The sequence below is a fragment of the Bos javanicus genome, chromosome 21, assembly GCF_032452875.1.
Source record: "Bos javanicus breed banteng chromosome 21, ARS-OSU_banteng_1.0, whole genome shotgun sequence".
Lineage (NCBI taxonomy): Eukaryota > Metazoa > Chordata > Mammalia > Artiodactyla > Bovidae > Bos > Bos javanicus.
The window spans coordinates 42,548,004-42,560,804 of NC_083888.1; the positions used below are offsets into that span (position 1 = coordinate 42,548,004).

General features: G+C 35.9%; 1 protein-coding gene across 4 annotated transcripts in view; it reads left to right on the forward strand.

Annotated features, from left to right (window-relative positions):
- The window catches only part of AKAP6 (A-kinase anchoring protein 6), a 501,363-nt gene that overhangs the window by 407,090 nt on the left and 81,472 nt on the right, over window positions 1-12,801 (forward strand). For all 4 annotated transcript variants that reach the window (XM_061394923.1, XM_061394924.1, XM_061394925.1 and 1 more), the window contains 2 exons: window positions 7,763-7,909; window positions 10,976-11,200. In XM_061394923.1, coding sequence (XP_061250907.1) covers window positions 7,763-7,909; window positions 10,976-11,200 — 372 coding nt within the window. The remainder of the gene's footprint in view (window positions 1-7,762; window positions 7,910-10,975; window positions 11,201-12,801) is intronic.

Sequence of the window (12,801 nt, forward strand, 5' to 3'; positions counted from 1 at the left end):
CCAGTTCTTAGCTGAGGAGCTAGAAAAAATGCCTTCCTCCTTAAGCTGAACATTTCAAAACAGGCAAAATTTATAATAAAGTCAAATCAAGACTCAGTGCATCAACTAATATTTGAGTTTGGCTTATCAAATACAGATTAAAAACAAGGAATAGACTAGAGAGCACTTACGATATTTCTTTCTTAAATTCTTCTATTTTTTATTGACACTGGGGGAAAAATAACACATTAAAACCTCCTTACTGAATTACTGTCCTAAACCAATAGATCCATGGGGCTTGTTCAGCTAAAAGCCACAACAGACTTTGTAATGCAATGATGTAATCTTGGCTTTGTGTCATTTATATTCAACCTAAAAAAAACAATTTTCCTGAATAGACAGGCTGACAACAATATTGTTCAGTGTGGGTTTTTATTTGGATTCTTTCCAAATGGTTCACATGCCTTCACCGTAGCACATCATGCCTGCTTACATCTTTTTTTTTTTTTTTTGCCCGAATTCCAAAGTTTTCCCCTTTTACTAGCTCTCTATTTTTCTTTTAAAGTCTCAGTTATGTTTGTAAAACTAACCAGCTCCACCACAAAATTAGGATGTATCTTGCAGAGTGCATTCATTTTACTTTTTGCATATTTTTCCCGAGGTCATGTCAAGGTTAGTTTGAATTCCATCCTACATTAAGACTTCTTTCACAGCTATTTAGCTCGGCAGCCTACTCCCCGCTGGGGTCTGCCCCTTGGGCACGTCAAAGCTTCAGACCTGACAAATCACACACAGATGAAGCTGTACAGTTTTTTAAACAGTTTCATCAGTAACTTTTTTCCTTTTTCACTATCCTCCTTCATGTTAAGATATTTTTTCCCCCTGAATTACCGTTTCAGGAATGTTGATTTCTGTTTGAGACAGTTTGTTTTTACATCAGACTTACAAACTAGCAATATCATTTATTTTATAGTAAATCAGACCAGAAGCCTTCTACTCACCAAGACGGCAGACTGAAAGACCTATAGACCATTCTTGACTAGTATAACTATAATTTCATTATTAAGATCTATTTGCAGCAGGAAGCTTGGTGTTGTGAAATGTGGCTGACATTTCACAGGGTCTACCAGAATCAGAAAAAACTGTCAACCATAAAAATGCATCCAGTTTATAACAAATTACAGGTTGAGCCTGGAAATGTTTCTCAAATGGTTAGCAATATGCTCTTATCAGTATTTTAGCAAATTGTGACTAATGGTGCAACTCCATTTCCTGTTTAATTGATGAACTGAAAATGCTTGGTTGCTAATGAGTGTATTAGCAAACAATGTCCCCTTCACAGGCTTAAATAGATCGGGATTTCTTAAAAGCAGCCTACTGTCCTTATTTTCATATAAAGAAAAATATTGACTGCCACAAAATTGCTAGATCAACTGAAGAAATGGTGTAGTTATTGCTGTATCGTCATTTTGGCAAGGTCCAACAACCAGATTATAGTTCTCTAGTTCTCACACTAGAAAATAGTTATTTTCTTTTGCAAACCATAGGCTTTTATTACATTTTTATTCAGGACAAACAATACCTGAAGATCGTAACCACAGACCAAGCAGAAAACTTAGAAGTGAGAGGGGGGAAATATGTATTTGAATGATTCTCCTCTCCTAAGTCCTGTTTTAAACTTAGCTCAGTATGAACGTACACATCGACGGGTTCTGGTTGAACCATAAAAGGTTGCTGGTTGAAGCTAATTAAAGACAGGTCTAAATAGAAAAAGAAAAGGAAGGGGGATCAAAGGAATTACATTAGGTGTCAGGATGTTGTTTGGGGACTTTTATTAATATTTAGAATTTTATAGTTATAATCAGGGGAAAAGCTAAATTCTAAAAATCTCCATTTTGTGTTATAATTTCATATTTATGTTATTTTTGCAATAAGATACATGTCAGCAGGCAAACATCTTGAAGAAATCATTTTGGCATTGGCGCATTAACACATTATGGTGAAAAGAGAGGCTTGTGCTTTTCACGCAGTGCATTTCAGTCTTCAATTAATGTGAAAGCACTACAATGCTTATGCAACTTCTCTTGCCTAGTGGTGCACCATTTATCATTGCAGTTTTACATTGACCTTGACACCCACTTCATTAGAATAAAGATTGTCTACCATTTAGGTTACATTGTTCCTCTGCACAGAGACCCCATGCAAATTTCTGTTCAGATAGAAGAGCTGCGAGGCTGTCAGAGGTCATCTGCATTAAATGATTGCAGCTATTTTCCAACTGCTTCTTTTCATTCTACTCAATTCAGGCTAGGAGGATCAATCAAGTCCTCTGCCTGAAACAGTGGGACTGCTGGGAATATAACTGTTTTTGGTAGTAGTGGATATGCCCTAAACAGTATTAAATATTTAATATAAACTCATTAAAGGCCATGCAAAGGCTTCAGAAAGATATCAAGTTTATAGAAAAAGCTAAGGTAAGGGGCTAGAGAACCTTTTAAGAAATAAATAGAAGAATAATAAATTTTATAATTTCAGAGTATGATTACAGTAGTTGTTAAACTTAGTAAATCTTTTTTGTGGGAGACTTTTTTCTCTCCTCCTTAGGGAAGGGACAAGAGAGACAGACTTGGTATTCTTATGCAGTATTTTACTTAAAATCAGCACTGAAAAGTTTTCAGTTATGGTGGTTTTATTTTTATTCTCTAACAGGGAATTTTGCTCTGAGTATTTATTAGAAAAAGCTTAGGTATTTGTTATGTAAAAGGAATGATTGGAGAAATAAGTTGCCAGGTTTCCTACTTAAGTTTTCTGAGTGATATAATTGGAATTAAATTATTAATGGGAGATACTTTAAAAAAGATTGTTTTATGATCTTCTATTAGGGAATTTGCAATTCATTTTAATATTTGTAGTTTGATTTATATTAAAGATAATGCAATCTATGTCCAATTAACAATACATGGCCAATGTAATGTGATTTCCAGATCATGCAAATGGAATAAGCTAGAAGAGGGGGGAAAACTCAATTCTTAACCTCAGATGTAATTTGCTGTGCGAGTTCTGGCAATTTTAAATGACATTGCACTTTTTAATTTTTCCAAAGGCTCAGCAGCAGATTTATCCCAATCAAGAAAGCCTATTATTAATTTACAAGGACAATTGTAGGAGTCTTTATAATTTCTCTGTGCAATTATTCGCCATAAATTGCTAATGGTAAAATACAAGGAGTTTGCAAGAAATAAAGACCATTATTTGTCTTGGGCTTGAACTCTCTTCTTCAGTTTTGAACATCTTCGCTAAGTGCTGGTGATCGTGGCTCCACGTGAAACATCACATGCGTCCTGAGATGCTGGATGCTGGTGTTCCGAAGAAGGGGGCAGCGCAAGCACTGCTGCAGAGGGGACACTGGCCTTTAGCAGATTCCTGCACTCGGCATGTACAGCTGAGCTGTGGACCCTGGACTTTCATATAAAAAGACTCTTTGTTCACCACTGAATGGCATTAGGCATGGACTTGCTGAGGGGCCACCATGAAGCCTCGGATGAGGAGGGCAAACACTAGCCTGAAAACACAATATGGGAGTCATAGATGGACACATCCCTGCACTTTTGTGCAAAAAAGCATATTTTCATAAATAATTTTGCCAGTGGTTTGGTGTTTTGGTGTGTTCCTAGCATAAGCTTTCTTGTTGATAGACTATAGTATATTTTCTTTTCTCAGTGTATTTTCTTTGTCTGTCATGTCTTTATGGAAAAGGCATATATGCTGGATATACAGGTATTTATGGTATTACTTTGCACTGGGAAAGATAATCATACTGTTATTCTAATAACTAGATCATTTTATCCTTGCTTTTACTCTTCCTCATATAAAATCACATGAAGCCTAGTTAAAATACGGTGTAAGATGTAAATACGCAAACCCTGGAGACAGAATCTGACAGCCCTATTCTAATAATCAAGAAAATTCTTTGGTTTAATTCTTGTGTTTCTCATAGCCAAAACTTCACTCTCCGCTCAGCAATGTCTGGTCTCTTTTCAGCATAACCAACAGAAGCACCATACAAAAGTCTTACAATGGATGTCTTAATCTCTCTGTGTGCTTTTAGAGCATTATTTTGAATTCCATCATGCTGCCTTTTTTCTTTCCTCTTCTGAAGTTTTATTACAACAGCAGAATTCCCAGGGAGCTTTGAGGGCAAGGTTCACATAATATAGCCCTGAAGTTTTGCTTAGGTGGAATCCATCCCCCAGTCCTGGCCATCTTTTGATGATCTTTCTATTTCAAAAAGATTCACTGGGTAGAGTCTTGTAGCATTAGCTGTATGTAGTTTATTTTTTATTTTTTTATTTACTAGACAGTGAGCATCGACATCCCTTTCATGATGCTTTCTTTCTCTGACCTCACAGTGACAAGGCATCTTGTTCTTTAACATTGAGGGAGGCAGAAAAATGCTTGAGTTGCTCAATGTGTGCCTTCTATACCAGTTTCAAAATGGCTTATTCTTCTGGTTTCCATGGTGACAATTAACACTGTTTCAAGGCATTGTTCCAGTCTCCATTTGGGCAGAATTTTCGGTGTGATTTTTAACAAAAAAAAAAAAAAGGGAAAAAAAAAAAGGTTTTAGGAGGGAAAAAAAGCCTTTAGCATAACTGTCAAAAAAGTTGTCTCAATCAAGTCTTCATGCATTTCTAATTATATTTACTTCAGAAATCCTGTTTTGGCTAACTTCATTTTATAATTCAATTTTAGTATTTGTGCTTTTAAAAAGTAAGCACTGAATAAGAATTTTCCAAAAACTTCTTTAATTCTTAGTTTTTAAAATAAGCTAGTGTTTGTGGTTATATTTAACTGCTTTAAAGTTTTCTTTATATATCTCTATACACACACAAGAGTGGCATTTAGGATAGGAGTGGCCTGTGTCTTTAATTTAGGTCATTCACAGATCTATTAGGAGGCTTCATTAGTCAAAATTGAATTGGCCAAGCAAATACACTTAATAATGTAAATATGCCCTTTCAATAGGGTATATTTTATTTTTGACTAGACAGAGAGGCCCACAGCAGGTGCTGTGGGGAAATTAAATACTGGATGCTTATTTACCTTAGCACTCAAGAAAAGCCATCTGACTTTAACTTTGTTAATCTCATTTTTGACTATTGGAAGAGTAGTCTGTATCATAACTTCCCTAGCCTACAAGACACAATGGCACAGCCTCTGCTCACTTACTGCTGTGGATGGAATGAATATGAAGATTAAATTATTTTCTCACCACAGACTAAAGTATCCCTACTTGATAGAATGACCAAGAACTAGATAGAGCTGGCAGTTGATTGTCCCTGTCTAATGCTTCTGAGAAAGCTGAAGAGAGAAAAGCAAAAACATACTCACATCAACAAAAATATAACCCTCTGGCATGATGACATATACAGCTTGAGGCCTTAAATTGTATCAGATTCAACCTTCAGAGTGCTTCAAAAATTAAAATAAACATTTTCACCTTAAATTATGTGACATTCTGTTACCTCTCATGCACATACCAATACTTACCTAACAATTAGCTGGATTCTCTTGGCATTTATAGTTTGAAGGCATTGTCCATCAATCCTCTCCCTCATCAATATGTTTATACAGTAGGTTACGTGGTGACAAAGAGAGCGTACATGAAGACGAAGTTGTTTTTTTTTTTAAATGTAGTAACTTTTTATAATAGCTGTTGCAGTGACTACCAGTGCTAGATTTCACAGAGGAAATTAATTTATTATATCTAAAAGTACATTAATTGCTTTTTATATATTTCTTATTACAAGACTGTGTTTTTTTGTGGGACACATCTAAGCTGTTGCCTTTCATGACTGATCTGCTGTGTAGTTGCTGTTCAAAGTTGGGGTAAAGAGAGAGGGTGAGCATGTTACAAGTGAAAGTGATAACTGGTCGAGGCCTCTCCTGGGTAGGACAGGTGGAAAATGCCTTCTGTCAATTAATGCACATGGCATAAGTGAAAGATTTGAATAGGATTCTTCTGCTTGCTTGAAATTCTCGTTCCTCCAGTATGATGTCAAAGAAGTCTTACCAAATTAATTATGTAAACCTTTGTCAGCAATATCACCTTTAGTTGGGAATCTGATTGCATAAAGCAGATTGCCCTTTCCTCCCATCATTGCTCTGATAAACAGTTAGGTTTCCAGAACACTTGTTGAGTGTTGAGTCCAGAGGATTCGAGCAGACAGTGTGTTTTATAACTGTTGGAGTAATGTGGTCATGGTAATTGCCTGCCATTAGAAAATGAATTCAGAACTCCCATGTTTCACAGGCCAAATTCTGAAAGAACTCTAAAGCAACCCTTGATTCTTTTCATTATACATATTCATGTAATTTTGGATACTCTGACTCCCTGATCAACATTCATTAATACCATCAAATGCTTTAAATCACCTCATTTAAAACATTTTGTTCTGTGATCCACAAATGACTAACATTTGGAGAAGTTTACATAATACAAATGATGTGCATGTTTAGTGTAAATGAAAGATTAAAATAGGAAGCTAAAAGTAATCAAACATATGCAGGAAAATGCTGAGGGCCTAGTAACTAAAACAAGGATTTTATACCTTCTTTTCCTTTAAGCTGCTTCTAATTGTATTTTAGTTGGGGATCTTATGAAATATCATATTCTCGGGTGAATAAAGTCACCCAAGTGCTTGGGGATGTTTTGAATTTGCTGATTTCCTACCTTGCCCAGACAAAAGCTTTTCTTATTAGATCTGATAAGGTGCTCATTTTAGCTCAGTTAGGACAATGGACCTTGATAACCTAACTTTCATGCCTTGAAGAAAGAAGTTTAGGGATTGTCAGTACACATTTGGCAATGTCCTAAAGTGGTAAAATAGGTTTAATACTTTAACCAGAATCTAGTTTTTTTTCTGTTCAGCAGTGTTTTTATGTGCACATTTAAAAAATACATCCACAGTCATTTATAGTTGTCCATAATATAGGACTTTCTAACTATGAAGATAGAGTTATTTGAAGAGAATCACCATAGTAACTGTCACATTAAATAGCACTTACATTATCGCTTGCAAAACATCTTTTAGGAGACACTCACTTGACAGTTTGTTAGAAAACCATGTATATTAGGGTATGAGAGTTATGTAATTGATTGTGATGTTTGGGGACATTTTATAGTAATCAATAAGGAAGCATAGATTTGTAACCATTCTTAAAGAGGTGTTTTTTTCCTCTCTCTATATATACCTCTTCTCCAAGCCTACACAAGAATTTTTAAGTGAAAAATGAAAAAAAAATATATTAACTAAGAATTCAGAGGACTTATAGGATAAGGAAGAAATTACACAATTTTTAGAGATCAGTTTATTTGTACCACTCTGAGACTGGTCCCTTAGAGGGCAGAAAAGAGCAATGGGCAATACTCCAGAGCAAATATTGACCAAGACTAATTGTAATATTAAATCCCCCTAGACCAGATATTTTCATTTGGAATATTTCAAGATCAAGATCAAATATGTATACAAACTTTAGAAAGACATAAAGCTTATTCAACTAAATAGAATACCTTGGATGTTTGTGTGTGTGAAATATATATATATATATAAACCGTTTTCAGCATTTTTCTCAACGACTCAAGGTTCTTAGTTTAGCCTCACCATAAATTTTATTGGAAACAAAAACTTTTAATACCCGTGAGCCTCACTAACTCTGTGCTCAAAGATTTTCTAAGAACACCTCTTTCCCTAATGAAATCTTTTTTCTCTTCCCGTTTTAGCGATACAGTGTGGAAATGTCCATCAGGGACCTGAAAAAGACGGAGCTGCTTAGTAAGGTTGAAGCTTTGAAGAAAGGTGGCGTTTTACTACCAAATGATCTCCTTGAAAAAGTGGATTCAATTAATGAAAAATGGGAACTGCTTGGGGTATTTGCATTTTTATTACTGTTTGTAGGTTATGTGTACATTTTTTGTGTAGTGAAGTACTCTATCTGTCTGATTTCTAATTTGAGGCACAAATATCTCTCTCTTTCAATTCACTACCTACATTTCAAACAAGCTATTCATGCTATTATGGGGGAAAAACACTGCTTTTCTTCCTCTGTTGATTTTTCTTTTTTTTACTCTGAGCTTGTCTCCTTTCAGATTTTTAATAATTTTGGTTCTTTAATACATAAAAAAAGTAAGTAAAATATGCCATGTATTATGGGTAGGCACCAAGTCAACTATAATACAGTATATCTGATATACACTGACTGTCATGCTTGAATGAATGTTAATAGAATTTGTTCCAAAGGTACACGTTAGAGACATCCACTGTTTAACTATTTACTGTACCCTTCAGATGAAAAGTGGAGTTGTCACTACAGCTTTCAAGTCACACTAAAGCCACCAAAACAAAGATGCAAATTTGACCCAAATCTGAATTGCAGAATTAAACTGGCCTCTGTTTTGTGCCTCAATTTCCAGCTCACTTTTAACAAAGGCCAAAAAAAAAAGTTTCATGTAATTCATTTCACGCCATGATGGGCTGGGTCTCAGCCAAGCACTGAGATGCAAGAATCTGGCAAAAAGGCAATATAGAGATTCTGTTACCCAGAGACCAGGATGGCACTGTGCAGGGGACAGTTCTGTCCTTTTGTTGGAAGACAGCTGAGAGAGAGAGGTTAGACTCGATTTTTTCATCAACTTCTCTCTTAAATTGCCTTCACTTCAAATCAAGGGTAAGCTAAATTTGTCAATTACTTAAATGATTAATTCTAACAGCTAAGTATGGGTGGTGTCAGTTATGGAGCATGGTTTTGCATGCCTTCCCTTTCCTGACTTTTTTTTTTAATTTTTAAAGGAATAATACTCCAAAAATATTTTGAATAAAAAGCTCTCCATGTACCTTGATGACTTGGAGGAATGCCATGTTCAGTTTATGCCATGCTTAATCTAGGTGATTAAAAACCTGCAAGTAGAAATCCTTGCTCTCTCATCTAAATTCACCACACTCTGCAGTTGTACAAAGTAACTTAAAACATTAAAAGTTTTTATTCTGACCTATTGTTACATTACTTTTCAATTATTATTAATGGCTTTCATTTTATTACATGGTGATTTAGATCTGAACCTACTAAATTCTATAGAATTCATTGATCCCATTCAGGAGAAATGTCGTTAGTGTCTGACATTTTAAAGACTGTTTACTAAACGATGAGAGCAGCAACTTGATTTGCTCAGTAGATAAAATGATGGTTTGTCTGTGCTATATTTTCACATATCTGTTTCTAACTTGATAAATAATTAATAATAATCTTTTTGGAAAATTGTTTGAAGCATGTCATATATATAGCTCCCTAAACAAAAACTTTAAACCAAGATAATATTTTAAAAAGAACCAGAATGTTTTGCTATCCTTTATGAGCCAAATACCTTTAAAATGGTTGCCATTTTGACAGAAATATCGTTTGAATGCAGCATGCTGAGTGTTTTTATGATTTCTGGGGAGAGAAGGGTGGAAGGAAAATTTTAACAAAACCTGTGCCATACTACCACCACCAGGCATACAGCTTTAATTGGCATGATTACATTTTAATTGGCATGAAAAAAAATTTAAAGACAAGGATTTTAACTTCTAACAATGGTAAAATAGAGGGATATGGTTTTTAATATTACTTTCATCTAAGGTGAACAGTGTGGAATGGAAATACATTAGAATGAAATGTCAGTGGTGCGTACAGTTTAATCTGTGAAATTTTGTCCCCTGTGCTGCATATTACTCTGTCTCAATTGCATATTAAACAACCCTATCAAGGCAGGCATTGGCATCTGCTGTGCTGACACAAATTGTGAATTAAATGAAATTGATGTCCTCTGTCGTATATTTATGAAGACGGACCATTCTCTGAAGTATTCTGTTTATGAAGAATTTATGATTGCAAACTGTTCCAGAACAAAAAAGTGGCAATAAATTCTTTTTTGTGACCCTACCCTCCAAGGGCATTGATTTCACCTCCTGCTGCTACTTTTGTTACAGCATAAAAACAATAGCTAAATCTGGATTCCACTGAGGGTCTTCAAATTATCAATATTTGCACCATGAAAATACAAGGGTGTTGCCAGGAAAGGCTATTTTTCTGTTACGATCTCCTAAAGATACTATTTACAGAACACTACGCAGCAGATGAATGTTGGTTGACTTCATTTTATTTGTATTTTAAAGCTGATATTTGTAGGTTTAATTCATCCTTATAGATTAACTCTTTCTAATGCTCCAGAGTGTTTTTCACCAAAAAAAAAAAAAAAAAAGCTAAAAAGCCTTCTCTGACTATATTCCATGCCATAGTGGTTCATCTAAGCAGAGTTCTAGCATAGTGGATTGGGACTCATTTTAACAGTTATTTTAGAAATTCTAGCATCCACAAATGTGAAACGGGAAGAATTGAAAGGTTGAATGATTTCCAGGGCAGGTAAAATCCACAACTAGCACCAAGGAGGTTGCCCCTTCTTCACAGCCCTGAATAAGAAGGTTTGGGGAATTGTACTTCCCAAAACAACAAAAAAAGAAATTTCATTCTCTTTTGTGCAGTCTTCTCTTGGCCTCTTTAACATATTGATTAAACTCAAACTTCTATCTCCTGAAATTTTTAGGCAGAGAATTTTTACTGTAAACTCCTGTCATGAGAATTCAAATGAATTTTTATCAGTGACCATGGTGAACTTTTGGGTCAGAGCTCCTTTCTGTTAGAGGAAATTATCACTGAATGGGGTCTTCTTAAGCCTCTAGTGGTAATCAGAACAACACCCATGGCTTGAGAATCAAGTTCTTAATGGAACAATGAGCTCATCAGAACTGAATCTCAGTCGTGACATGGCGGGTGCAGCAGACACCTTCCAGGTGGGCTCTTGTCACCAGCCAAACTGGGATATGTATTTGGTACCTGTGCTAATCAGTGTTTTTTTTTTTTTTTTTCTGTTGGTGTTTTTGTTTTTAATCTGCTGCATTAGAAAACCCTAGGAGAGAAGGTCCAGGACACAATGGCGGGCCACAGTGGGTCGAGTACACGTGACCTACTCTCTCCTGAAAGCGGAAGCCTGGTAAGGCAGCTGGAGGTCAGGATCAAAGAACTGAAAGGGTGGCTGAGAGATACAGAGCTTTTCATCTTCAATTCCTGTCTGAGACAAGAAAAGGAAGGAACAATGAATGCTGAGAAACAACTGCAATACTTTAAGGTAATAAAAAAACAATCAAAGTTGATAAAAAGCTTTCTTTATGGTAGGGATGAAATATTTATCAAGTACATAAAGTATTATACCCATGTATCTATGTATCACTGTGCACTTAAATGTTTCCTTGAATTTATAGACACCCTCCACATTTCTTATATGCCAGCGTCTGTGTGTTTATAAAGATGAACATTAAGCATATCAAATACACATTGTGTAGGGGAAATCTCTGCTGCTTGTGGGTTTTGTGCAGTGCCTATTGAAGGAGGGCTTTGATAAATTAAAAGCAGACCAGCAGACACTCAAGACTACCAAGGACTTTGAAAGGCAGACCTACATGTTCTATAAATAATGTGGCTAAAAATACTTCTAGAAATTGATATGATAAAAGCACGTGATTTAATTGAAGAGTATTAATGCTAACAAAAGGAAATATAATTTTTACATATGAAAGAATTAGCTACTTACGGAAGGAAGAAATAAAGTAAAAGAGGTTCCTACATTAGAGGCATTTTCCTCCATAGAAAAACGTCAACCTTAGCAACACAGCCGTGTGCGTGTTTGTTGTATGTCCACGAAGAAGTGTTCCCCTTGTTTGTTCCCTGGTTTACACAATATCTATTTAAAAGCAGCTTAAAATTCAAATGCTGGCTCTTACCAGCCACACTAGCCTGTACTACTTGAGCCCTCCCGTAAATTCAGTGATTATTTGGGCTCTGGCCGGTGTCAGCCTAAGGCTTTTGGGTTGCAAACCTGAATTTGCTGGCTTGAGAGGTTTGAAAGAGGAGAAAGGGGGAAATCAAGAAGGAAAGAACTTCTTGAGACCAAACAAGTGGTTCTTCTCAAAGGCTTCTAGGACCAGGTTTTCTTCATCTCATACCTTCTGCCCTGCCCTCTTCGAGCAGTCTACATATCAGAGAATGTAGTCACATGTAGCTCACCTTCCCTTGCCAGACAGGCAGGCTCCCCTTTCTCACCTGCATAACCCAAGAGGAGGCCCCCGTCCAGGGTAAGGGCACTGTATTTCTCAGTAAACCATCTGTATCACACACCTACACATTGCTTTTTACTTGAATTCCTTGTCTGCCATTAAGTTGAAGTTAAAAGTCTCTTGCCGAGGCAAATGGGTTTCACTCTCTACCATCTAATATCTGAAAGATTTGTTATTTGACCTCTGCTTAACTCTAACCCCCCATTTCAGGGAGATGGAGTCTTCAGATATTTCCCTCTGTGTTATTTGGACTTTACAGGTACCTTGCAAAGCATCCTGGTCACCAATAGGCTAGATGTTGCGTAACATATTTTCTTTCTGTTATGCCTGTATTGTAGCTTTAGTGAACTGGTCAGTGGCCCCAGTTAGTTTTATGACCTTGGTCATATTTCTTGTATAATTCCTGGTGCCTCAGTTTCTTCATCTATGAAATGGTATGCTGGTAATATGCATCTCACATAGTTATGAGCTCATATGTGTAAATCATTCTTTCTACTTTTTGTGATGATGCATCCATAAAGGATGAAATTTCTTAGTATTATAAGACCAAAGATGTTACATAATAATTGGAAACAGTAACAGGAAGTTTGTTATTACAATTATTTATATACCTGCC